The 25,600-nt window shown below is 59.2% G+C and overlaps 11 protein-coding genes across 11 annotated transcripts; 8 read left to right on the top strand and 3 right to left on the bottom strand.

Annotated features, from left to right (window-relative positions):
• Positions 1 to 7: 7 nt before the first annotated feature.
• On the bottom strand, positions 8 to 675 carry DIC1_1 (Mitochondrial dicarboxylate transporter; the record flags this gene model as incomplete). Its single annotated transcript, XM_047987802.1, has 2 exons — positions 208 to 675; positions 8 to 60 (listed from the first exon to the last, which is right to left on the bottom strand). The coding sequence occupies exons 1-2, from the start codon at positions 407 to 409 to the stop codon at positions 8 to 10; spliced, it is 255 nt and encodes an 84-aa protein (XP_047843791.1). The 5' UTR covers positions 410 to 675.
• Positions 676 to 1,486: 811 nt separating this feature from the next.
• JDV02_006409 (uncharacterized protein) lies at positions 1,487 to 3,449 on the top strand (the record flags this gene model as incomplete). The annotated part of the gene is made up of 1 exon (XM_047987801.1): positions 1,487 to 3,449. The coding sequence occupies exon 1, from the start codon at positions 2,367 to 2,369 to the stop codon at positions 3,447 to 3,449; it is 1,083 nt and encodes a 360-aa protein (XP_047843790.1). The 5' UTR covers positions 1,487 to 2,366.
• Positions 3,450 to 5,061: 1,612 nt separating this feature from the next.
• Positions 5,062 to 6,328, top strand: JDV02_006408 (uncharacterized protein). Its single transcript, XM_047987800.1, has one exon. The coding sequence runs from the start codon at positions 5,240 to 5,242 to the stop codon at positions 6,287 to 6,289; it is 1,050 nt and encodes a 349-aa protein (XP_047843789.1). The 5' UTR covers positions 5,062 to 5,239; the 3' UTR covers positions 6,290 to 6,328.
• A 463-nt stretch (positions 6,329 to 6,791) lies between these two features.
• Positions 6,792 to 8,764, top strand: MSF1 (Phenylalanine--tRNA ligase). Its single transcript, XM_047987799.1, has 2 exons — positions 6,792 to 7,029; positions 7,103 to 8,764. The coding sequence occupies exons 1-2, from the start codon at positions 6,912 to 6,914 to the stop codon at positions 8,467 to 8,469; spliced, it is 1,485 nt and encodes a 494-aa protein (XP_047843788.1). The 5' UTR covers positions 6,792 to 6,911; the 3' UTR covers positions 8,470 to 8,764.
• Positions 8,765 to 10,348: 1,584 nt separating this feature from the next.
• JDV02_006406 (uncharacterized protein) lies at positions 10,349 to 11,725 on the top strand. Its single transcript, XM_047987798.1, has 2 exons — positions 10,349 to 10,667; positions 10,743 to 11,725. Exons 1-2 carry the CDS (start codon positions 10,379 to 10,381, stop codon positions 11,660 to 11,662), a joined length of 1,209 nt encoding a protein of 402 aa, XP_047843787.1. The 5' UTR covers positions 10,349 to 10,378; the 3' UTR covers positions 11,663 to 11,725.
• Positions 11,726 to 11,988: 263 nt separating this feature from the next.
• On the bottom strand, positions 11,989 to 12,479 carry JDV02_006405 (uncharacterized protein). Its single transcript, XM_047987797.1, has one exon. It carries the CDS (start codon positions 12,431 to 12,433, stop codon positions 12,116 to 12,118), a length of 318 nt encoding a protein of 105 aa, XP_047843786.1. The 5' UTR covers positions 12,434 to 12,479; the 3' UTR covers positions 11,989 to 12,115.
• Positions 12,480 to 14,401: 1,922 nt separating this feature from the next.
• JDV02_006404 (uncharacterized protein) lies at positions 14,402 to 15,160 on the top strand (the record flags this gene model as incomplete). The annotated part of the gene is made up of 1 exon (XM_047987796.1): positions 14,402 to 15,160. One exon carries the CDS (start codon positions 14,402 to 14,404, stop codon positions 15,158 to 15,160), a length of 759 nt encoding a protein of 252 aa, XP_047843785.1.
• A 1,105-nt stretch (positions 15,161 to 16,265) lies between these two features.
• On the top strand, positions 16,266 to 17,315 carry RRG9 (Required for respiratory growth protein 9 mitochondrial; the record flags this gene model as incomplete). The annotated part of the gene is made up of 1 exon (XM_047987795.1): positions 16,266 to 17,315. One exon carries the CDS (start codon positions 16,266 to 16,268, stop codon positions 17,313 to 17,315), a length of 1,050 nt encoding a protein of 349 aa, XP_047843784.1.
• A 713-nt stretch (positions 17,316 to 18,028) lies between these two features.
• On the top strand, positions 18,029 to 19,579 carry JDV02_006402 (uncharacterized protein). Its single transcript, XM_047987794.1, has 2 exons — positions 18,029 to 18,809; positions 18,934 to 19,579. Exons 1-2 carry the CDS (start codon positions 18,327 to 18,329, stop codon positions 19,561 to 19,563), a joined length of 1,113 nt encoding a protein of 370 aa, XP_047843783.1. The 5' UTR covers positions 18,029 to 18,326; the 3' UTR covers positions 19,564 to 19,579.
• A 1,914-nt stretch (positions 19,580 to 21,493) lies between these two features.
• On the top strand, positions 21,494 to 24,248 carry JDV02_006401 (uncharacterized protein). Its single transcript, XM_047987793.1, has 3 exons — positions 21,494 to 22,515; positions 22,588 to 22,799; positions 22,870 to 24,248. Exons 1-3 carry the CDS (start codon positions 22,395 to 22,397, stop codon positions 23,905 to 23,907), a joined length of 1,371 nt encoding a protein of 456 aa, XP_047843782.1. The 5' UTR covers positions 21,494 to 22,394; the 3' UTR covers positions 23,908 to 24,248.
• Positions 24,058 to 24,631, bottom strand: JDV02_006400 (uncharacterized protein). Its single transcript, XM_047987792.1, has 2 exons — positions 24,249 to 24,631; positions 24,058 to 24,191 (listed from the first exon to the last, which is right to left on the bottom strand). The coding sequence occupies exons 1-2, from the start codon at positions 24,578 to 24,580 to the stop codon at positions 24,167 to 24,169; spliced, it is 357 nt and encodes a 118-aa protein (XP_047843781.1). The 5' UTR covers positions 24,581 to 24,631; the 3' UTR covers positions 24,058 to 24,166.
• Positions 24,632 to 25,600: the final 969 nt, after the last annotated feature.

Raw genomic sequence — 25,600 nt, 5'->3', positions numbered from 1 at the left:
GTGTTTATTAGTCGGAGGAGCGTGACGAGCCATGGCCAACAGGCATGTTTTTGGTTTTGTCTGTGCGGGTGCGCGAGCGAGCGTGCGTGCGTGCATGCGCGCTCGCCCGTCTTCGTATGCGTGCGTACCTTTACTGTTCGCGTCGTCGCGGTTAGCAAGTGGTTCTAGGTAATGTAAACGACTTTGCGCAAAGGAAGAAGAACGTACCCAGATCAAGCGGATGCGTGACGCAGGCGGCCATGCTGCTGGCGCTGCCGCCGAACCAAAAGGGATACCGTATAGCCGGAGGCTTGGCCTTTTTCCTGCGCTCGTCGGTCTTTGCGGCGACGTCGGGGTTGGCGGTGCCGGTGGTGGTGGTGGTGGTTGGGGCCGAGGCCGAAGCCGAAGTCGGCGCCGCGGAGGAGGCCATGGTTCTTCGTCTCGTCGTTCGTCGCGATCGACTTCGATTAGAGCGATTGGGGCGCAAAGGCGACGGCGGCAAGGCGTACAGGCGGGCTATTGTGACATTGCACGGCGGCGCGGGCAAGGAGAGGAGGCATGCGCGGCGCAATTGAGGCGTGGGCTGCGGTCGATCGGTTGGTCGTCGTCGGAAGGGGAAACGAGACGAGACGAGGCGATGTGAGGTGAGGTGAGGAAGCAGACAGAAGAGGGCCTGCTCGTTTCCTGCTGACGGACGGGGGGGGGGAGGTAAAGAAGTGGTTCTGTTCGGCTATATCTACTGGCTGGATGGATGGAGGAGACAAATTCTCCGTCGTCGGCAGTGACGTCGGCCGGAACGGCGGCAGAAAACCAGCAGCCTGCCTAACACGGCAACGTTTGTACTGCACTGCGCAGTATAACATTAATTAGTTACCGGCCTTCCAACCGCCTGGGCGCGTTGATTGATTGATGCACATCGCCAGACAGCCTCCGAAATCGTTTATTTCCGCGCTGCCAACACTGCACGCTTTCTTTGCATCCTCCTCCTCCTCTCCTTTTCACCCCCCTCCACCCTTGGCTTGTTTATTAGTGACCAGTCCTCGCTGTCTTCTATCCCCGTTTGGCCGCCCGAGCTACCAATTCCTGCTGCAGACTCCAGCTGGCTGCCAGGATGAAGAGAGGATCCTTGGGGAGCCAAACAGCTCAGCATTCTCATCCCGCGAATGCCGGAAGAAAAGGGTGAGCGCTGCGGTAGCATCTGCTGGGACTCATCGGCCATAGTTCTCAACCGCATGATGCGCCTCTGTGAAAACAGAGCTTCAGGAACGGCTGCCGCGATATCGCGACAATTCAATGCCAAGTACCAAGTACAAAAGTCAGTCGGGAGCGCTCAGACCGTTCAACGGGCTTACTTGGGACAGGAATCAGACATGTCCGAGCTGTGCGACCCGCGCGGCACCCGCAGAGATACTGCATCTTGTCCATCCGACTCCATGTGCGTAGAAATCGCCCGCATGCCATCATCCCAGGCACGCGCTCAATTCGCCGCCACTGTGTCTGATGATGGGCAAGTATTCCGTTATGATACAGCTCCGGTTTGACTGAGAACCCTGGGGTCTTCAGAACGTGAACGCTGTAGCCCATTAGCAGATCGTCACTCCAGCTTAAAGGCCTACACATCTTACTCGCAGCCACAGCCGACGCGAGCCCATTCGTGTTGAGACGGTCGCCTGATTGCCGCGCCTGAGAGACTGAGACCAGTCATATACGTACATAACCGCTGAATATATCAGCAGCAGTTGACGGGCTCGGACAAGTTTGTGGCTCGTCTTCCAGCATCGCCAGAAGGGGGGCTACGCTGTACGCGTCGGCAAACTTACACCTCAGTCAAAAACGCCTTCGGAGAGCCGGAAACCATCTCCGAGGGAGGCAACCTCAGCGCCCCATGGAGTCTACGTGGCGAGAGATTCAGCGGGGGCGGAGGTCTGCATTATTGCCCTGGCACAATACCGAACTGGACAAGACTCCGAGCCGACCCCTCCAACGAAGTTGTCGGTAAGCTCGAGGGCTACATCCCGGACGGAGTCATGGACATGGTAGGCAATGCCACTTGCACACAGGGGCCCTCTACGCCGTCGCAACCCTCGACTAAAGAGGTCATAACCACCCTTCTGAAGTGGTCACATATCCCCGATATCAATCATCTCACAGCGTCACATACGCCCTCATATGGGTATATATAGGGGACATTCGTCCCAGTAGATGGAACAACAAGATGCTTCATGAGTCGAATACAAACAGCACTTTGCAATAGAAGTCGCAACTAAGGTGCTACGGTCCTCCATTACTTCCCTCTAACCCGATTTTATACCGACTTTGGCATTTACGCCATCTGCGTTTGGCTCCAACACTGCTCTGTTCAACCCAATCGACCAAGAAGCCTCAAGATGAAGGACATGTGGAAAACTGTCAAGCAGTACTTTGGAGATGGCTTCATACAGGACTCGGCCCCACTGCGCTTCAACGTTCATTACTGCACCCTGAAGCGACCTATAGTCAAAACCGACAAGATTCGGTTGGGCGTGACCATTGACGAGGATGCGACACCAATGTTCTCGGCTCTAGGAGATACGTGCGCGCCGCCCTGCACATGCCAAGACGTCCCGGCCTTGGTCAAGCACATTGACCACTTTTTGGAGACCTTCACAGGTGACCATCCTGCCGACTACGACATCGCCACCGAAAAGGGCGACGGAACTTTAGACGAAGTGGCCCTCTACGCGATGAGGGACTGTGTCTCGTGGTGGGTGCATACGGGCGGGGCCCTGCATCCACGCCATTACTGGAAGCAGATATACTTGGGATTCGCAACAATATCCGACGATGTGCAAATCCCGCCTAGAGACCTCGTCGACGGTACTTTCCGCTTTCTTGGCCATACTTGGCCCGAGTGCCTGGCTGGCCTCAGGGCCGAAGGCGTCAAGCCCGACCTCGTCAAGTTCGCGGAGATGTGCATCTGGCGGCAGACCATCTGCCAATACTTGGAAAAAGTCGACCCAGGACTGCGACCGCTGCTGGTCTCCAAGACGAGCGTCATGACCCAGTACAGGGTCATGACGGCAAACACTCTTGGCTGCGTTGCCTTGCTCCTGGCAGTCGAAGAGCCCGTGGCCCAGCCATTGACGGACCACGCCCTCGAGATGGCGTCCGTGTCTCATTGCCTGAGCTTGGACATTGCCAAAGAATGCCTGGGGGTGCTGCAGGGCGAGAAGACGGAGAGCGTCGCCGGAGACAGGGCGCAGCTGAAGCGCGAGCTGCGTTGGATATACATGAGGTGCCTAGACTACCTGGATGCGCAGCCCAATGAGCACATCAGGCGGTATGCGTCGGCAGGCCTGGTCTACGTTCCCATGATGGACAGGTATCGCGAGCGGGTGCGTGGCAATATCCGCTTTCCCCTGTCCGAGGCAATGGGCCGCATACTGGAACCATTTGTCAAACCACGAGGGTTCCCGACACACACAGTTTGAGCTGCTCTTGATGAGGCCAGCTAGGAGGCGCATAAATGGCACTGCAGCCCTCTCTGTAAGGCAGGGAGGGGCTTTTACTGGCTGTAGGTGTAAGTACAGAAATTCATGACTGTATTTTATGCTGTAGTGATACCCCATTTCAACTTTGTTTTCTTGTTCAATGAGCACATCGGAACGAAATGTACGACAGCAATCGCCTTTGCTGACCAGCCCCAGCCCACACCATAAGCTACGAAAATTAAATGTCCCCTAAACCAGGACCTTCTTGCTAGTTTGGGTATGCCAGTTGCGCTACATCGTTCGGAACACCCTTGGCGCGTGTGGGAGCAGCCTTGTATTGACCTAATTTTGTAAGCAACATACAGGTCTTGGCCAATTCTTCTCCAGCCATATTGCATCGAAAGAACCCTCCTCCCCCTCTCTTTCCGTTCTTATCTGGAGGATATCTTCTCTTCCACAACTGCCTCTGGTGGGTTTGAGAACCAGACCCGGATGCGCTCAAACGCAGGTCGTTTTGTCTAGAGCTTCGGTATACCAGCAAGGGTTACCAGTCTCGGTGCACTACGCGCCAATTAGTATAGTACATGTAAAATATCAGCAAGCATTCGAGGACGAATGCGGCAGGGCATGGCAGACGGGGGAGGGGGCTGGCCCGTACCACGCACACCCCATCGCTGGGGCATCGAGACTTCTTTACGAGACCATTCGCTACGAAGGAGCACAGGCCGGTGTCCGTGTTGCATGTCTATAATGAAAGTCTTAGCTAGATGTAGACAAGGGAGCGGGTTGCTACGCGAGGGTTTCGCATAGTCATCGAGCAAGGCGGAAAGACGACCACTTACGCCCTTGTACACGTCGGCGGAAACGCCGATAATGGCAACGAACCCAATGAGAAACAGTGAGGCTTGCATTGTAGCTGGTCTGCGGCGGGGCGTCTCGGAAAAATTGATAAGAAGAGGTCGTGAGTTTCTGGTATCGAGGGCTGCTGAAGTAAAAGTATTTGTAGATGGTCTTTTATCTTTAGGTATTGATAGCAGGCCACTCGTTGAGATTCGTTGGTCTGTCCCGGTCGAGACGGGAAGCCGTCAACAGGTATTTATACGGCAACCTAATATGGGGTATTATGTAAAAGAAAAGCCGCCCCAGAATCATTATTATATGCGTACGAGATAGATTCGGGTAGAGCAGAATCCCCAGCCTACGGGTGACCATAGTGTCAAAGGCCTCAAACCCCCAAAGTCTGGGGTTTAGCTAACGCGGGGAAGTCCTCAGAGGTCATGCTTCTTTAAAGTCAAGATGAGTATAGTGGAGAGGTATGGATTCTTTATTATTATCAATAACATCAATAATAGAAGTTACTGCAGCTTCTAATTGAAGGCAGCTGAACAGGCAGCCGTGGCAGGCGATTGAGGTTGTCTCTTCCCCCGCAGAGTTTACGTCACGAGTAAGGGGTCTCGAATATACCGTGCACCTCAAGGGGTAAATGCCGAAGAATAAGATGTCCCAATGACATAACCCCGGGGCTTGAGACGTTTTGTTATTAGTCAAAGCCGTACCCCGGCCGCCATCAAGCCGGCCTGCTACCCGTGCGGTCTTTTAACTTCTCTTACCCCTCCTACGGCTGCCTCTTGTTCTCCTTGCGCCATACTTTTCCCACGATCACCTCAGCGAAAAGGCGCCTGCGCGGGCTCACACGATCATCAACGACCGTTCGACTCCAAGGTGCTTCCATTAGCGCTATCGGCAATGCTGCCTTTCCGTGTCCTTGACGGCACGTTTGAACGGGCAACATGTCAGCCGCAACCACTGAACGTGCGACTCGAGAGGAGGAGGAGGAGGAGGCCGAAGCGTTGCGCAGCTACCAATTGTTTTCGGAAATGAGCAAGGCCAGTATTCTTGCAGAAGCCCAGAACGGCGACGAGCATACCCTCGACGTAACTGTGCAATCTCATATCCCGGTTCTCACCTTTCGCTATATGAACACGACATTCCCCTTGTCCGTCATGGAAGCTGAGATGCATAATCTTTGGAACACGGTCATTCAAGCGGCCAAGTACTGGAGCGCCTCTAACGCAAAACACGACACTCTCGTGCGGCATATACTAAGTGCGAGGGCGAGGGGAACTCTTACGAGGCCACTGGCGACCATTGAAGCGGACGGCGATATTAGCGACGAGAGACTGGATGTCATTCTTTGCTCTGACGGTGGCGAATTCTGGTCCGACCTACCTTTTCTCGGCCAAGATCTTGTAGAGGAGTGGACGGAACGCTACTATCGGGCTGATTACTGCGATGAGATCGATTTGCGCTTCAACTTGGCCGCCTTCATAGGGCGCCTCATTTCGGTAGGCATCCACCGCGGGCCGGCGGCGTGCGTTCTCTCCTTGTTTCGAGAGACGCTGGAGACGCCTCGACACCTGGTGTCAGCGGAGGCCAGCATTAATGCATCACCCGGCACCGGTGACACGACAAAGGACACACGGTTGCCCGTGAACAGTCTGATCCATGCGCTCCTGCAGATGCTACGTCACTCGGAGGGACGAATCATCGACCTGAGCAATGGCGACGGCGTTGACATGGCAGAGGCTACGCGACCACCACCGCAGGTGTCTAGCTTGGGCGAGTTGGCGATCCAGTCGGGGCTCTCCTCCCCCGGATTCAGTCCGAGCCGGTGGCGTTTTTGGATTCAGAGGCTCGAAGAGCTGGCTAAGTGCGAGGTGGCCGAGATTGTAGAGAGTGCGGAGGTGTGTCTCAACTATATGAGATATGCGTCGGAGTCTGTATATGGGCCGCTCGCTGGCAAACCGGTGTGGCTAACAGACCCCTTGCCTGAGGATTAGGTTATATATCCGGGAAATGCAACCAGGATATGCTGTGGAGTTCCACTACTTAGCTCGGGAAGCTTATTACCTCTTTCTCGATTCCATGTAGGAGCGTCGGCTTCCCCTAGAGCCTCATCGTTGTGTCACGCCACAAATGACCGACAATTCCACAAATGAAAGAAGATGCGACAACGACCGACGGCGCGTCCCAGTCACGCCTCGCAAGCCTCCTCCTGCTCTCTCAAGTCAACCATACACTTACAGCGGTCCAACTTTTCGTCGCAGATGGTTTCGGTGACCGCAGCAAGACAAGATTTCGCCAACTAAAGGCAGCTCATAGGGATGGGCAATGGGTCTAGAGCTGTAAATGAGCTCCGGGTAGTTAGCTGGTCGCCCCGGGCCGCGTCCACTGTCGGAGCGGGGCGGGGCGGGGCGGGGCGACGCCACGGTGGGCTTCCAGGCAAGCTAGGGGGTCCATCGCATCTGGGATCCATCCATCCATCATCCGCTCAAAACTTGCCAACGCCCATCAACGTCCGTCCGACGACAGCTTTCTCAGGCGACCGTGCCCGGCCCATTGCCCGCCCGCTCTCGCACACGGCTCGAATGATGCGATTGCAGCCCGATTGACACATTCGCAATGTCGCTGCGGGCCGTCACGACGCTCGCCTTGTTGCGCCGGAGCGCCGGAGCTCCCCCCTCTCTCCCTCTCCGCTGCCTGGCCTGCTCCCGCTCATGGCCACGGCCATACTCGTCTCGTCAGTTCCCTCTCTCGTGCACGTGCCGGCGAGAGCACTTCCACATGACATGCTGACGACAGGCACGATGCAGAGCCCGAGTCGACGCCGCCCAGGAGGAGCAGGACACTGGGCCAAAATAAGCCGTCATCGGTCGTCGTCCGCGGCAAGTCCTACAAGACGGACCCCGACTGGTTCAACGTGCCGCCCAACGTCCTCGACGCCACGTCGCGCAAGCTTCACCTCGAGCCCGACCACCCCGTCTACATCACACGCCAGATCATCGAGTCGCACTTCCCACAGCCCACCTACAAGTACTACAACGACTACAGCCCCGTCGTCTCGACGCACCAAAACTTCGACTCGCTCGGCTTCCCTGCCAACCACCCCGGGCGGGCGCTGACGGACTCGTACTACATCAGCGACACGACCCTCCTGCGCACGCACACGAGTGCCCACCAGGCCGACACGTTCCGCGCCAACGAGAGTGATGGCTACCTCATCTCGGCTGATGTTTACCGTCGCGACGAGATCGACCGCAGCCACTACCCCGTCTTCCACCAGATGGAGGGGGCCAGGTCCTGGGACCGCCAAAAGGTGCCCGACGGGGATATAGCTGCGGCCGTGCGGCGCGACATCGACGCACTGCCGAAGCACGACGTCGTCGTCGAGGACCCGAACCCGCCCTTTCACGCCGAGCGCAATCCGCTGCAAGAGGGCCATTCGGCGGCCGAAGCGACGGCCATTGGCGAGCACCTAAAGCGCTCGCTCGAGAACATGGTGGTGGATGTGTTCTCGCGGGCCAAGGCGGCGGCGCTCAAGGACGACCCTACCTTTGTGGACGAGCCACTGCGGATGCGGTGGGTCGAGGCCTACTTCCCCTTCACAAGCCCGTCGTGGGAGCTCGAGGTCTACTACGCAGGCGACTGGCTCGAGGTGCTGGGGTGCGGCGTGGTCAAGCAGGACCTGTACGTCAACGCGGGGGTGCCGTCGCAGCTGGGCTGGGCGTTTGGCATCGGCATCGACCGCATCGCCATGCTGCTCTTCAAGATCCCAGACATTCGGCTCTTCTGGTCGCGCGACGAGCGCTTCCTGTCGCAGTTTACGGGCGTCTCGGACCGGCTCGACACGCTGAGGCGGTTCGTGCCCTTTTCCAAGTACCCGCCGTGCCCCAAGGACGTTTCGTTTTGGCTGCGGGCGACGTCGGCGGCCGGGGGCAACACGCGGGGCACCTTTCACGAGAACGACGTCATGGAGATTGTGCGCAGCGTGGCGGGCGACGTGGTCGAGGACGTGCGCGTCATTGACGAGTTCACGCACCCCAAGACGGGCCGCAGGAGCATGGCGTACCGCATCGTGTACCGCAGCCTCGAGCGGACGCTGACCAACGACGAGGCGAACCAGTTCCACGAGGCCGTCCGCCAGGCGCTGGTGCGGGAGCTCGGCGTCGAGCTGCGGTGAGAGGGGCCACGAAAGCCGGGCGGGAGGAAGACCACGAAGGGGGGCGCAGCCACCGCACCTGGCGAAATGGGTGAAGCCAGGACTGTACAGTACGTTGTCACTCGAGGATACTGGAGGGCACAAGCTGGTAGAGGTGTCTGTACGAGTACGAGACTGCAAGATACCTGGGAGCTTAGGATGGCGAGAGCACTGGAGGCGCAGCACGAACTCTGTATCTAGACGTCAAGTGAGACGTGATGCAACACCTCCTTCGCAGTGGAGGGCTGAGATTACGTCGACCTCCTCTTGAACACTCCTGTGAAGCATGCTACTGTCATTGCATGTCATTGCCACCAAGGCCGATGCGCCTCCTCGCCACCGAGGCATAAGGCTGCACTGAGAAGGGCGTTTACGTTCGCAAAATTTAAGGCGTCGACAGTCCCAAGCTTGGCGACTTCTACTGTACGAAGTCTTGTTGGCATCATGAGGTGCTTGCCTAAACGGGACTGTTCTCACCGCCCACCCACCCGCGCGTCCGTCCGCCCGCGTTTGTGTCTGGTCGGTCGGGGATGTGTGTGCAGCCCGACCCCCCCCCCCCCCCCGGACGGTGGTGGGGACGGCGCAACGGCGCGAGAGGTGGTGGAGGCGCAGCGACTTACACTAGATGGGCATACATAGTTACTATCTCGGCTGCGACTGACCCCGTCTTGGGCGCCTGTCTTATCAAGCTCGTTTTGTTGCAAAAGGGGGGGGTCTTTCTACTACTTTGCTACTGTAATGCGCCCGTTACTTTACACGTCATTGTGGCTTAGAGAGATGAGGAGGAACAAGGAAAAGTAAAAAGGAAAAAAGAAACACAAGGAGGAGAACAAGAAACAAAGAACGGGGAAAAGAAACCAGACCCCACAGTGAACGGGTTTCTGATCTGCAGCGCAGCACACTGTGGTCCCATCCCGCCTCGGGCTCGCAAGCGGGGGTTTGTGTTTCTGTACGGGGTTGAGCGCCGTGCCGTGCCAGATGTGCATCAATGTTTTTATCGGGAACAAGGGAGGGGGGGGGGGCAGTGCAAAACGGCGCGGAGCGGGCGCTGGTGATGGTGGCATTGGTGGCGGCGGATGGTAGTAATTGAGTAGTAAGTGGCTTCTGGCTGTTCTCTTGGGGGAGGGACCTTTACACACCCGCGCTCGCGCGCGCGCGTCGCCTTTCTGGACGGTGATGGTGCCAAGACGGAGAGGCGAGGCGGAGCTCGGAGACTGAGAGAGAGAGGCGCGAAGGAAGAAGAAGAGGAGGAGGAGGAGAGAAAGCACAACTTACAGACACAGATAGACACACACACACGCAGACCTGCTTCGTATCACTACACAATGACCACGCGGGAATCAACTCTTAGTAAGGACATGCTGTGCAACACCACAGCTTGCAATGGCATGTATAGCCGACAGCCTGGGACGGACGTGTTTTCACGGTGGCACATGTACGACTCGAAACCTCGTGGCACAGTAAGCAACAAAACGTTGTTCCAAAATGGAAGGAGTACTAATTGACAACGGTGCTAGTTGGGTACAATACCCGATGGTCCACCTGCCGCCCTTTCGAGGCGTTGAATTGTCCCTTTCCCTTTGCAATCCGGCCGGGACCTTCACGAGGTATGCACGAAAGTATGTAGGTAGTATCAGAGTCAACCGACTCTATCCCCACGTCTACGACACAAGCTGGTACGTAGCAAGATATAGCAGAGCTTAGTAGGGTAGCGTAGCATGGCATGTCATAGCATGACGCAGCAGACTATAGCATAGCATAGCGAGCGGCACTGGCCGCCGATGCACCTCCATCTCGTAGGGCTGCCAGAATGTATATAAACGGTATCGACCACGGGGGTCGTGTAAGTCGCCTCATCGCTGCCCATCTTGCTAGCACGCAAGTATCTGTGATGATGACTGCTGCCAGACTCCTCGACGATGTTGCCAACTTTGGCAAGGCCTTCCTCGGCGACCCCAACGACGGCGAAGCCCGGCTTAAACTTGTGGCTGCGGCCGAGGCGCTCACGCTGGAGCTGTACACACCCTTTGAGTTTGCAGTGAGGATCGGCTGGGGCGAGGCTTCGAGGACGGCGGCTGTGCGAGTCGCCGTCGATCTCGGCCTTCTCAAGAAGCTGTCCGACGAACCACAAAATAGCGAGCAACTGGCCGCTGGGACCGTGGCGGATCCAGTCTTAGTTGGTGCGTCGACATTTTCCACACCATGTACGCAGGATGGCGTGACTCTTTGTTGACATGTGGTATGAAAACATACAGCGCGGATCTTTAAGCATCTGGCGGCGACCGGCATCGTCAGGGAGGTTGGCAGGGACTCGTACGTGAGCACGCGGTTCTCCCGGTCGATGAACGACCCAGACATACGCGTGGCGCTACAGTACACGTGCATGACGACGATACCTACGTTTGCGTCTCTCCCAGAGTTCCTGGCCAAGACAAACTACCAAAACCCGAAGAATGGCGAGAAGTGCGCGCTGCAGCACGCCCTGGGCACCAAGGAGACGTTCTTCGGCTTGATGCGACGGGACGCGGGCTTGGGCGCGGGCTTTAACCAGTTCCTGAGGGCATACGCCAGCTCGGTGCCGTCGTGGACCGACATGTATCCCGTGAGGGAGCGGCTGGGGGCGCCGGGCCTGCGGACGTCGAGCCCGCTCCTCGTCGACGTGGGCGGCAACCTGGGCCACCAGCTGGCGGACCTGCACCGGCGCTTCCCCGACCTGCGCGGCGGGCTGGTGCTGCAGGACCAGGCGGACATCGTGGCGGCGGCCGAGGCGTCGGGCCAGCTGCCGCCGCCGCCGCCGGGGGGCCGCGGCGTGACGACGGTCGCGCACGACTTCTTCACGGCGCAGCCGGCGTCGTGCCGGGGGGCGCGGGCGTACTACCTGCGGCTCATCCTGCACGACTGGCCGGACGAGCAGTGCGGCGTGATCCTGTCGCACCTGCGGGACGCCATGGCGCCGGGGTACTCGCGGCTCATCATCAACGACCTGGTGCTGCCGGACAGGGGGGCGTCGTGGCGGCAGACGAGCCTCGACATGGTCATGATGGCGCTGCTGGTGAGCCAGGAGCGCACCGAGAGCCAGTGGCGGGCGCTGCTGGAGGGCGCGGGGCTGCGGATGAGCGGCGTGTGGCACAAGGAGGGCGAGAGTGTGATTGAGGCCGTCTTGGCCACGGACTGAGGAGGAGGAGGATGGTGATGATGATGTTGTTGTTGTTGTTGTTGTTGTGGTTGCTGGTGGTGGTGGTGATGGCAAGACTTTGCTCGTGGGGAACTACGGATCACTTTGTTGTGCGACGACGAAATTGCTCCATCGCCTATTTACCAATGAGGGCAACGGATTTATGAAATTGAACACTCGCACAGATAACTGGTGCTTTGCGCAAAACTGTCTCTACCGTTTTGAACGGGCAGGTCATGGCCAGCCATACATACATACAAGCTGACACGGCGGTGCAGATGCAGATACTACGGGCAAGACACTACCAAGTGCAACGGGAGTCAGAAGCGGCGGCGCACCCCCAGGAACAACTCAACGACGGGCAGCCTGCCTGCATTTGCATCTGTCTATGCATGCAACACGCACGCGCGCAAACACACGCACACACACCAATGCCATTCAAACCAACACCCCTCACATCCCCTTCCTTGCCTTCCTTTCCTTGCCCGCCGTGTAAGTCGGGGGGAGTGGAGTGGAGAGACTTGTGGAGAAGTTGGTGCCAAACGTCAAAAAGACACTGGAAAGCGGGGGTGAGATTGACTCTGGGGCCGACGCTATCGCACCCCGTCCACCGCCAGGGGGGCTATGCTCTGCGGCGGTGGCAGTTGGATTCGCGAATTCAAAAGTCTCGGACAAGGTTTTGTTTGGCGGCGGTGCGTGCATGGGGCCATCGACGATGTGGAATTCGAGCCAGGCAGTGCGCGATCCCAGGGAAGGGGGGGACTGTGGCATGCCATGCCATGCGCCCGGGAGCCTCTCGCAGGCTTACGCGTTGCTTGTGCGACGTGTGGTTCTTAAGTCAAGCCAGCTATAAACACTCGTCCATGGCAACCTATCGAAAGTTTGATTTGGGTCCGATGAGGGCTCTTGGGGCGCAACCGTTCTGGGGGGCCGGGGCGTATCGACGTCGTGTAAGTGACCGTTATCATGCCCATGCACGAGACGGCGAATAATAACGTGGCCGACTGCACCGTTTCGAACTGAGACGAGTGGGGCGACCGTTTCATCGACGGGACGGTAGAAGAAACAGACAGACACAACGACTGGGTGGACAGTGATTAATTACAGTCCTACTGAAAAGGCATACGGCCTGGAGCATCAGTCTTGCAAATGAGGACGTTGCCGATGGAAACCTAATACAAGACAAGAAAAAAAAAAAGAGGAGCATCGTGGAAGTGGCGAGAGCAGCGTCGCGACCGTGCCCATCTCGGTGGATCGTCGCAGACTTGTCCTACCTGTATTACTACGAAGTAACTACGTCGTAGGTACTGTACTACTTAACCCGTCTTATTGCTACGGGCAGCGGCAAGGGTGCGTGGCTGCAGCGCATGGATGATGTTTCGTTGCGTTGCGTTGCGTTGAGCTGCGTCGCCGTCCATCCCCCATTCATCCTCAGCACTGCCCTCTGGGGCCGCGCGCATTGGCAAGCCAAGGCTCCGGGTCCTGGTTGGGTTGCATTGGATTGCACATTGCACCGCCCAACCTCAACACAAAAAATCTGTCTGTGTTGTCCGTGTCTCTACCTACCCTACCTAGTAGGTGCAGAGCCCGCAAAGAAAGCCACGCGCCGCACCCGACGGTTGCGAGGAAATTTGTCGATCCATGCCTTCCCTCCCCCTCTTCCGATACGTAGTCCGTATCCTGTGGAGTAAAGTACCTAACGGGCCACGATGAGACCACGGAATGATGACCCTCCTTCACTGCCACGATGGAGTTTGGAACCATGGAGGGCGGGGTCGTTCGGTAGGTGCGCATGTGCGCTATCGGGCGAAACAACCACCCACTGTAAATTCCCGCCGCCTGCCTGTGGGCGGCTTGCAGCAAGTGCTGGACCGTGCTGTGCGGAGCGCTGCTGCGTGTATGTACCTAAGTTAGTAGGTCGCCATCGGTGGCCGGCAAACCAACCACGGCGAGCCCACCAATTATTAATGTCAGAGCCCGTTAGATTCTTCCTTAGGGGCAGGTAGCCCGGCCAGGTTCCAATGTCCAGCTGCCGCTTTGGGGCAGGGCAATGCTGACGAGCCCGTGCTCTCTTGACAGATGCTCCACTCTTTTCTCTCTCCATCGCCGCCGAGCCCGCCCGCACCCCAAGTCAAACCTTGCCTCGCCAACCCCTCCGACAAGCCAAGACTCTCTTCCATCGTCCGTCGTTGTCCACCAACTACTAGCACCGCCCGCTTTCGCCTCTCCCTCGCGTGGCTTTGGGCAACTTTGAACCTTTTGCCACCTGCCACACAAGGGGCCGCCCCTCACTCTCCCCGCCGCCGCCGCCGTGGTCGTCGTCGTGGTCTTTCGTCGTGCGCGTGCCACACCTCCTCGCCTCGCAGACCACACCATACCGAACTCGCGCTCGAGCCCGACCCGACACCGACTTCCGCCTCTTCATATTAACCGCCTCTCCCCGCCGCTCTCGCCCCCCTCACTCGCCGGTGCCAACCTGATCATTCTTCCAACATTTCCCATTTACTGCCACATTCTGCTCTCCGTCGCACCTATCGTCGCCTTCGCGAAACGGATACTGTGCACTCGGAGGCCTCGACGAGACGCTACTCGCCACCCCATCTGTCGCAAGACTATCAGGCCTCTTCGACACCGGACCACCCCGTCTGGTCTGCATATTTACCGCCCCCGTCCGCTTCCCCACGACCGACCGCTGCTGCCTTCGCGCCGCATAATCACACACACACACCCGACGACGCAATGGAGCTCACACCGCGCCCGTCAAGATCGTCGTCGTCGGCTTCTCGCAAGTCCAACCTGACGCTCGACCTGTCCAATCTCCCGCCGCTGGTCCAGCCGACGCCGCCGTCCAATACGCTACTGTTCACCAACCTCAACAACACCGACATCTTTCGGCCGGATAACCTGCAAAGCATACGCGACCTCATCACCAAGACGGCCCCCATTCATGCCTTTGCGCCGCTCAAGTCGTTCCGCCGCATCGTCGTCTCCTTCTTCGACATCGACGCCGCCATCGCCGTCCGCCAAATTTGGGACGGCGAGGCCGTTCTCGGCGAGCGCCTCAAGGTCTACTATGGCCAGCAGACGTCCGTCGAGGCCAAGGACGAGCACCTCGCCCTCCCCGACGCCGGCAAGCTCTTCTTCATCTCGCCGCCGCCCAGCCCGCCACACGGGTGGGAGATGCGGCTGGAAGACGCGCCCAACAAGATGGTGCATGCCGACGACCTCGCCGATGCCCTGGCCAAGCTGCACCAGCGCAAGGATGCCGTCGAGTCCCCGCTGAGCCCCGTCGATGGTACGCTGCCCGGTGTCCGGGGTAGGAGCCGCAGCTCCACCCTCATCTGGCACCCCGATGACAACGGCTGCAGCCCCGATCTGCCCGCCGTCGTGGTGGAGGACATGACGGAGGAGCCCGAGGAGATGAGCCCTCTTGAGGCCACTCGTCCCATCCTGGCGCACACAGCCCGACCACCCGTCGAGCTGATGCACCACGCATAACTAAGTTACGGGACATGGGCTCCGGCCCATGCGCTCTTGCGGGAATTGGCGTTTACGGTTCAGCACGTGGTTTATTCTTTTTAAAGCGAAGTTAGGCGCAAGTTTTGGGGCTGGCCGTCGTGTCGACGGACAATGCATAGTTACACGCGCGGCGGGATTATGAGTCTCTTGTCGACTCTTAATACATGACTGGGGTACAAATTGAGAGATGAGGATGCTGGCAGTTGCTGCCAGCGAGCGTCATCGAAAAGCAGTCTTGTCAGATAGACTTGTTCAGAAGTGTACAATATCACTACAGGCACAGGGAATGCAATGGCCTTGTGAGCCAGTCTCTCGAGGGCATCGTGGCAAGCGTCGGGTCCGCGTGCCGTCTTGTCGTGTCATGATGCTCGCATAACGTCCCTGACCTGATTATAGGCAGATGGCGCGATGGTGCTCTGGAGACGTTTGCTGTTGAGAGGGAGGCGCAAGCGGTCTAAGCCCCGGGGCGGGCCGCAAAGACATCTATCTCGTGCCATCCCCACGCGCCGGGCTGTGCGAAGCTCATCTCATCAGACGGAGGGTGGAGTGTGCCCGCAGTCCAGCATTGAATGGCTCGACGGCCCCACGATGTCGCAGGATTGAAGGCTTGCGCCGTATGATGTACCTACGGGGCCCAAGGGGCCATGGCGGGTGTCATCAATCCCATGCCCCAGCGGGCGTGTCGGCTTGCTGCGCCCCTGCCACGCCCAGCGGCATTGATGCACATCATCAAACAGGAAACAAAACTTCAAAGCACAACCTTACTTGGGCACGAGATGCTGGCGTGGATGCGGCTCATCCATCAGCAAACGAGGAACCCGCGTGAGCGCGCGCGGGAGAGGTTTCTCCGCCGGGGCGGGTTCCCTCCCGGGCCCCACCCACTGGAGGAGAGAGGACCCCTGTCGGCCTGAATTTCCTTTCGCTCTGCGCCTCGAGGCGTCATGCCCACCACAGGCTTTAGGCATTTTTTTCTCTGCCTCTTCCTCCTGCTGCCACCCTCGCTCGCAACTTGGTTTTGCCCGCCCGCAAATCATCACGTCACCGATTTGACGACACACGACGCGCGTGCATCCACCCGCCGGCCATGAGCTGCGCGTGCCGGGCCGCGCCCTGGAGGGCCTTTGTCCAAGGCCTGGCGCAGGTCCACCGGCTCGAGGCACCCCCATCATCATCATCGCCGCTGCTCCCGAGTGTCACGCGCGCCGCCTGCATTGCGACTGTGGCTCGACCCCGTCCGGCCCTGCAGAGCCGTACGCTTCACGCTGCCACTGCGCCGCCGCAGGGACAACATCGTGGATTCCACGCCTCGCGGGGACCGAGGCAGGATGTCGCCGGGGCGGCTGCGGCGAAGACACACGAGCCGCCGAATACGACGCGGGCGACGGAGAGGCTGAGCGCTGAGCCACCGTCGTCGCAGCAGGAGGCATCATCAACGCCGACAGAGCCTCAGCTGAGACTGAGGAAACGCGACGGCGATGCGAAAGCCGATGTTGACGGATCTGCTGCGAGACCGGCCGATGGAGCCAAGCCCCCGACCAAGGCGAAGCGCGGGCGGAAGCCCCAACCCGACTCCTCCTCCTCCTCATCCCACCCCTTCTCCCCCTCAGGCCGCAACAAGAAAGACGAAAACGACGAGGGCAGCGGCAACGGCGACTCATCCTCTACTGCTGGCGTCAGCAAGCCGCAGCGGGAGACGTGGCAGACGCAAAAGGCGGCGCTCCGGGAAAAGTTCCCCGAGGGGTGGAGACCGCGCAAGCGACTGTCGCCGGACGCGCTGGCGGGGATCCGGGCGCTCAACGCGCAGTTCCCGGACGTGTACACGACGCAGGCGCTGGCGGACAAGTTCGAGGTGTCGGCCGAGGCGATCCGTCGCATCCTCAAGAGCAAGTGGCAGCCGTCGGCGGAGGAGGAGGAGGAGCGGCAGCAGCGCTGGTTCCGGCGCGGCTTGCAGGTGTGGGAGCACAAGGCCGCGCTCGGGGTCAAGCCGCCGCGCAAGTGGCGCCGCGAGGGCGTCGTGCGGGATCCGGCGTATCACGAGCGCAGGGCCAAGGCGATCGAGAGGGAGAGGCAGCGGGAGGCGGAGGAGGACAGGCGGTATAGGGAGGAGCGGCGAGGCCGTGGGGGGCAGCAGTAGCGGCGGCGGGGGCGGCAGCAGAGGGAATCTCGAGAGAAGAACGAGTAGGAGAAGAAGCGGCAGCAGCGCTAACATGAAGCGGGAGCTGGAGCAGGAGCCCCCACCACCTGAAGGCTGGGAGTTTGGTATGGGTGTGTACGATGCGCGGAATGTGGTATATACCGGACTATCCGCAGAGTGTAGATGTGGGACGATGTAGAAATACCCAACTTGCTACATATACGTTGGCGATACTCGGCCCTGTCTCGTACTTGTATTTCGACTGCTCTATTGGTGCTCAGGCGAGATCAAGGCCTGGATGGGATTTAATGAAGCAGCCATCTATCATCCAATGCAAGCCCAGTCAGACAATGTGGTGTCTACAATGTGGTGGAAGCGTATACTGTACAACAACAACAACAACAACAACAACAACAACAACAAGGAAACCATTTCAATAGCTGCCACGACGCATGTACACTCACTCGGAATGATGCTGTTTTGGCCGTCGTTTTCTGTTGAAGTGCCGGCGGTGTATGTCGATCACCGGAAGGAAGCGCCCGTGGCGTTTCTCTATGTATGAGGTGACCTGCCTGGAGGTGCGGCTGGCCTGCGGCTCAAACCGACTGGCGGGGCCCACTCACCGTGTGCCTTTGGTGCCTGACAGGGGTGTCAAACCAGGGGTTCTCTTCACATGCGGCACCAGGCGGGTTTCGACCAAACCAGACAGTCGCCGCCGCAGCTCCATGCCATTTCCTCACCAGCTATCTATCCAACGAGGACGGGCGCGCAGACTGTCTTCTCTTCTCTCCTCTCCTCTCTGCTCCCTTTGGCACGTCCTCGCTTCGCACCACTGTACTTGACGCTCACGGACGAGACACGAAGCTGGCCAACAGCTCCATCCATCACCGCCAGCCAGCCATCAGCGGGCAGTCATCAGCGGCAGGCAGCTCGCGTCGCTCGCCATCAAAGACTTTTGAACTCACCACCACCTCCTCCTCCTCCACCGCCACCACCACCACCACCACCATCATGGCGCGGCCGACGAGCACCTACTACCCCCGCCCGCCGCAGCGCGACTCGTGGTTCGCGCCGCTGTCGGTCGACCTGCTCCTCAAGGTGCTGTACGTGACGCTGCTGCACCCGTTCGTGTGCTGGATCATCCCGCTGTGCCTGCGCGCGCGCACCGTCAAGTGGGAGGCGCCGCCCATGCTGGCCGCCTTCGCGTGGGCGACGCTCGTCACGCTGGGCTGGGCGGCCGCGGCCGTCGACCGCCGCGTCGCGTACGGCCCGCCGCGCGAGGTGGACCTCGGCGAGGAGGTCATCGTGGTGACGGGCGGCGCCAGCGGGCTGGGCATGCTGGTCGCCGAGGTCTACGGGATGCGCGGCGCGACCGTCGCGGTGCTCGACGTCAACGAGATGGAGAATGGCGAGGCCAGGGGCGTCACGTACTACAAGTGCGACGTGAGCGACAAGGCGCAGGTCGCCCGGGTCGCGGCCCAGATTGAACAGGAGGTGAGTTACACCTGTGGTCCTTTCTCTCCTCTGCTCCCTTGCCTTGTCTCCCATCGTGGTATACAGGCGGAAGCGCAAAAAGAAAAGACATACGAGGAGGTGCTGACAAGAGAATGAACGGCAGCTCGGAACGCCGACGGTGCTCATCAACAACGCAGCCATCGTGGTGGGCAAGTCGTTCCTCAACCTGACGCTCGACGACATCGACACCAGCCTGGGGACGAACCTGCTGGGGCCCTTTTACTGCCTCAAGGCCTTCCTCCCCGCGCTGATCCGGTCGGGCCGGGGCGGGACCGTGGTCAACGTGTCGTCGGTCATCGGGCACCTAGGCGCGGCGCGGCTGACCGACTACGCGGCGGCCAAGGCGGGCCTGACGGCGCTGCACCGGTCGCTGGCGGCGGAGCTGCGGGAGACGCACCCGGAGATCCGGACCGTGCTGGTGACGCCGGGCCAGGTGAGCACGCCGCTCTTCTACGGGGTGCAGACGCCGAGCGCGTTCCTCGCCCCCGTCGTGGAGCCCGTCGACGTGGCCCGCGACATCATCGCCGCCGTGGACGCGGGGACGGGCGGCTGGGCGGCCATGCCCCTGTACGCACGCTGGGTCGACTGGTACGCCGTGCTGCCCGCGGGCGTACAGGTGCTGGCGCGCAGGCTGGCGGGCGTCGACCGCGGGATGAGGACCTTTGTCGGCAGGAAGGGCGCCGCCGCCGTTGCTGCTGGTGCTGCCGCGGACGGGGATGGCAAGGCTACCTAAGGTAGCTCGGGTGAGGACAAGACGGCGCGGGCGTCTGTCGTTGTTGATGTCGCGGTCATGGTCCGTGGGCGGGCGGGCGGGCGGGCGGGCGCAGGGTTTTGGGAGGTGTGTGTATACTATGTCATGACATGAAGGCGGGCAATACGATGGGTTGGCTGGATGGATGGTATATGGAGGGCATAATAACTACCTAGGTACTCAGCTAGATGCATGGCGCTGCGGTCCGTATACTTGAGCTGATGACTACTATGCATCTATACGTGGAGCAGACGACATCAACCATGAAGATGGGCAGAAACGGTCCTATCTGCGTACCTAGATATATGCGCACCTCATCCCACCTGCTGGCTGGCGCCGTTGCCGTGCGTCACAGCCCGCCAGCAGAGGCGGGACACCACTTCGGACAGAGACATGCTTCAAAGTGCAAAGTGGTGGCGTATCCCGTCTGCAAGCCGCCTCTCCTCCCTAACCCTTCCTCGTTTATACCTTGTGCTATACCTTGTGCTACCACACAAAGTACGTATGTACTATACTTCGTATAACACCAGTCTATCTCAGCCTTGCACGGCAGGCGCGCATTGCACGTCGGCAGGAGCAGGCCGCGCACACCTCAATACGTAGGCAGAAAGAAAGACACGACGACGCGATTGCTCGCTTGTGTCATCATTACGGTCAATGAATTACGAGGTGAGCAATTCAGCAATGAAAGACACACGCACACACAGACACGGGGGGAGAAGGAAGATTAAAACACAAGAGTCCCCGCCTCCTTGATTCGTTCGTTGCCGCGTCTCGGGCCGTTTGGGAACACGGGGTCCCTCGTTTCGGTTCATTCTCTCTCTACCTGTGCCACGGCTAGTACGTAGCTCGTCTCGGCAACGCCCAGGGGATGGATGGATGCCCTCCACGAGTTTCGGTCCTCCAGGCTCCCCGCTAGACCGGGGGGCTGCTTTCTGGAAACAAATCCGGCTGTCCGCCGAGGGCCTGGGGCCAAATTAATTCTTGACCTCGTATCCACGGAATAAGTTACTCACAGGCTATCAACAGCCGGGCGTCCAAGGTATTATACGGCCAGACACTCCAGGTCTCGGCCCGTCAGCCCTAGGCCTGTTCGCGCAGAAGGGTCCCTACCTAAGTGTAGCTCGAATCTTTTGAATAAATTACCTTGTGAAGATGAGAGCGCATGCAGGCTGGACTGTGCTTCCGCCCCCACTGATGCTGATGACAGCCAGAGATAGCCCAGTAAGAGGCGGGCATGTCAGCCACTGGGGGGGAGGCCCTGCAACGGGCGGATGGGTGGGCAGTCGACTCGACAGGGGCTTCGAGATTGATCTCCCCCCCTGCTGTGTGCCCATCTGTCAAACAACAAACTTGTCCAAAATGCGCTGATGATCAAATGCTCGTCTCCGTCTCTGTCTGTTTGTTGGGCCGTCGTCGTCGTCGTCGTCGTCGTCGTCGTCGTCTCCTCTGGATTCCAAGGGTTCCCCACGATGGATGCAACAGAACCAACGGCGGATCGCCATCCCCCTCCCCCTGCCTGGTCGTTCGTCTCTCGTTCGTCCAGGGCTGCAGAGGAGGAGGAGGATTGGGTAGGTGCCAGGGAGTTTGTCCGCTGTCTCGCCGCCACCGCGCCACGGCCGTGCGTCGTCGAAAAGCAAGCTTCGCTTCCCTCCGCAGGTTCGATGCTGGTGGTTTCCCATCTGGGCTGGGCTGCCTTGCCGCGGGGCGCCAAGCCGGATCAAATCAATGACATCCTTCACCTTCCCTCCCTCCATCACCTCACCAAAGCACACCTCACCCACCCACCCACTACGTAACTGACATCCCAGGAGTCTTCAATTCTCATCCACCCCCAGCGATCCCCGCCCACACTTACAGTAGGCCCAAATCCACCACTCACGCCAGCCAGGCACGCAAGTTGCTCTCACTTGCAGTTGCCCGATCGCGATGGGCTTGCCCGTTGCTGGCCCTGGCGCGTCCCGTCTGTCTCGCACTTCCCCTAACTAGCGCCCGTCCCGCTTGGTTCCCAAGTTCCGTTACGAGGCATGGACCGACAGAGGTGACTGGCTGGGTGTGTGCGCCCCTGTTGACGCTGCCTGCCTGCCCGCTCTTGCGCTCTCCCACCCGTACAGAGTATCGAACATGGGATGACGGGACCGAGTAGAGGTGGGTGATGATGTCCTGGGCTCTTCCACCCTCGTCCCCCCGGCCGGTGCACCCTCTGCCACCTGGCGCATGACCCTGTTTCTTGGGACAGGCAAGAGAACCCGCCCGGCTCTAACTGATTGATTGCTCGCATTGTCCCTCGTTGACGTATATCGTCCCTTCCGGCGGCAGCCAAGAACCGAGATTGTCCGCCCGTCCATGCGCTCGCGCGCGCTTGCCTCTTCCTTCAGGTTCCGACCAAAATCAAGAGGTGCCGCCGCCGTTCCTTGCTCTTGCACCAAGCTTGGGTGACGTTGTCGTGCGCCTCGTCTGCCCCTCGTCGTGCTCAAGACCCGTCGACCTTCTTTACGCTCATTTCTCCATTTTCTTTCCCTTCTCGCGTCCCGTGTGTGTGCCATTCGTCCCCATCGAGACGAACTGTCGCCTAGTTGCGCGAGCGCCCGGTTTTTGTGGCGTCTGACTCGCCCTTTGCTGTGATTCCCGCTCCCGAATCTTGCGCTCTTCTCTTCCCCCACTTGCTTGCTCAAGAAAAAGCCATCTTTGGAACGGGCATCTGGTGGAGGGACTCTCTTGGCTTGCGCCCTGCCGAGAATCGGCTCAGTTCGAACCCCCCCCCAATTGCTTCGCTTCTAGCACTTCCGAGACACGTCAGTGAGACAGCCGCCATGTTGCGAAGCACCCTGGCCATTGTCTCCAGCCTGGTGGCCTCGGCCGCAGCCCTGGACCCCGTCGAGGCGTACGGCAACAAGTTCTTCAACAAGGACGGATCGCAGTTCTTTATCAAAGGTGTGTATGACACGACCTGACGCCCTCTACTGTCCTATCGTACTTTCCCGTGCCCGCTGCTGACCTCGACAGGCGTGGCGTATCAGCTTGTTCCCGATGACCCCCTAATCGACACAAACCAGTGCAACCTGGATGCCAAGTTGATGAAGGACCTGGGCGCCAACGCCATCCGCGTCTACCATGTCGACGCAGGCAAGAATCACGATGGCTGCATGAAGGCGTTCGACGACGCTGGCGTCTATGTCATGCTCGACATGGATACTTTTAACACGTACATTGAACCGGTATGGCTGCCCCTCGCTCCGGGACGTGCCCCCTACAGACAACAAGACGAACTGACCCGACACGATGCAGACGAAGCTTTACTGGAACTCTAGTCAATTCGAAAAGTACGCCGAGGTCATGGATACGTTCCAAAAGTACGATAATCTCTTGGGCCTGTTCGTCGGCAACGAAAACATTGCCAAGAAACAGGACTCGCCCGTCGCCCCTTTTCTCAAGGCTGCCGCCCGGGACATGAAGGCCTATCGCGACCGCAAGGGCTACCGTAAAATCCCCGTCGGCTACTCGGCCGCCGACATTCAGGAGCTGCGCCCCATGCTCCAAAACTACCTGACGTGCGGAGGCAACTCATCCGAGATTGTCGACTTCTTTGCTCTCAACTCGTACTCGTGGTGCGACCCCAGCACCTATGAGCAGTCTACCTATGACAAGCTCCAGGAGTATGGCAAGAACTTCCCCGTACCCATCTTCTTCTCGGAGACGGGCTGCAACGTCCCGGGGCCACGCAGGTTCCAAGACCAGGATGCCGTCTTTGGGAAGCTCATGGTTAATGACTGGAGTGGCTCCATGGTGTACGAGTGGATCCAAGAGGAGAATAACTACGGGCTCATCGAGTACGGGCCTCCGGCCAAGAAGAACAGGAGGGGTAACGACGCCGTCGGCGGCTTCATTCGCAAGGGCACCCCGACGCCCAGGAACCCTGACTTCAACAATCTCAAGACCAAGTGGGCGAGCCTCCACCCGACAGGTGTCAGCAAGGCCGACTACGACACCAAGAGCATCTCGACACGCGCCTGTCCCATGTCCACTTCGGCCGGCTGGTGGCAAGTTAATGGTAATGTCAAGCTGCCTACCCTGGGCGAGACCAAGACGGGTGCATTCGAGTCGTCCCCGAGCGCCACGGCGGATCCCAGCGCCACGGCGACGGGCGGCGGCGGCGGCGGCGGCGGCAAGACGGGAGACAAGTCGGGCTCGAGCACAAGCGGCCCCAAGGAGACGGGCGGGGCCGACAAGGGCAACAACGACAAGGAGAACTCGACTGACAGACCGCCGGCACTGCTTGGTGCTTCTTTTGCCGCACTTGTCTTGTCTCTGGCGATTCTACTTTAGCCAGTTATCGAGGGAGGGCTCCTCTCCGATTCACTTAGTGTCAGCGCCGTGCTCACTTTTTGGACTTCTTGGTACATATTCCGACGTACACTCAGGTATCGGCCAACGTATCACGGGATGATGGCTGCTGCTGTGCGATGCAAGCATGTCGATATGTTTATTACATGTATAAGACGGGTATTGTATAAAGCGTAAGCATGACTTGCTTAGACTTAGAAGGACTATAATTACGTAGACGCCACCCTAACAAGTAGCACTTTTACCAAGGATATCTTTCCAAGGTCCTAAGGTCGAGGCGTGTGAATGCCGGTACCTGAGCGACAACGGTCTCGAGGACGCACCTTGATAGCTGTGCATTGCCATCGCGAGGAGATTCACGGGACTTGGTTGATGTTGGGGAAACAAGGAAAAGAGATGCGTGTTGCGGCAGATTCGGAGAGACACGGGGCACGGCGACGCGTTCCAGCGAGTTTGTTCGCCGACAGCTCGAAGCCTGACCGGCGCCAAGCCCGCCACGAATGAAGGTGTAGACGATGCCAAGGATCATGACGCCCGCGAAGAGCACGACGAGGAGGCCCATGAGGAGATAGCGAAGGCGATAGTCGCAGCGGTGAGACGGCTTCTCCCAGGGCGTGCGCGTGTGGGCCGGGCATCGCGACCTGTCGACGATCATGGCCGAGGGACTGTGTTTCCGTGACGATGGTTTTTTAGGGCGAGATGAGTGGGCGTGATGCGGTCAATAGGGTAGTAATAGGGATAGGAGAGGGTACGAGGACTGGTGATGGTATGAGTGAGTGAGGGCGGCAACTGTATGAAGCGGCGATGCTTTGTTGACTTCGACCGAGGTACTACTAGGACTGAGGTATGGAGGACATGCGTTGACTTGCAGCGGGCTTTCCGCTGGTGGTTGCGGATTGCAACGGCAAGGTTGGTCCTTCTGCTTGAGCAGAGAGGTAGGACAAGAGTTGGCTACAATTTACACAGGTAGTAACGTTAACGTATTACCTCCAGCGCAGCTACACTTACATCTGCCGACTTGCGCTGGCAATGGGACAGAGGCTGAGACTTTCCGGATCCGGAGCGCCAGGCACGGAAACCACCAACCAGCGTCCTGCGACTCCTGCCTGATGTTTCGTTCAAACGCTGTGACTGTGACGGCAGCTGAGTCCATGGACGACGCCACACCAACCGAAGCCACATTCGCTGACTAAGGCTAAGTCGCCCGCGACCAGAAGCCGAGGCCGCAGCCGCCAGCCAACCCAGCGTGTGTGGCTGCAGTCAATGCGTGCCTTCCAGGTCGCGTCCACTGGCGCTTGGCTGGGTGCAGTTCATTGCAGCGCAGTGGAGTGGACTGACTGTCGGTCGCCCAGCAAAATCTCGCGACAGCGACGGCAGAGGTAGCAGGCCAAGAAAAAAAAAAGTCTCCCCTGGAGCCTTGATAGAAGTCGGCACAACGCGACGAGCCAGCAATTCACAGGCCGCACCAGACGAGACGCACATGCCGTACACAAAAAGCAACGACACTTGTTGTTGTTGCACATCGCCAACGCCCGCCCGCCAGCTCTTGGCCGCCCCATCAATCATACGCTCTGAGAATTTTTGACGGGCGCCGCCCAATTATTTTCCGCCTCCGGGCGCCGGCTGTGAGGATTGTGTATCTCTGGGCGGCAGAATTTTGGGGCACGATATAAGG

Source organism: Purpureocillium takamizusanense, chromosome 5 (assembly GCF_022605165.1).
Source record: "Purpureocillium takamizusanense chromosome 5, complete sequence".
In the NCBI taxonomy this organism is placed as follows: Eukaryota; Fungi; Ascomycota; class Sordariomycetes; order Hypocreales; family Ophiocordycipitaceae; genus Purpureocillium; species Purpureocillium takamizusanense.
This window is presented reverse-complemented; position numbering and strand designations above follow the sequence as displayed.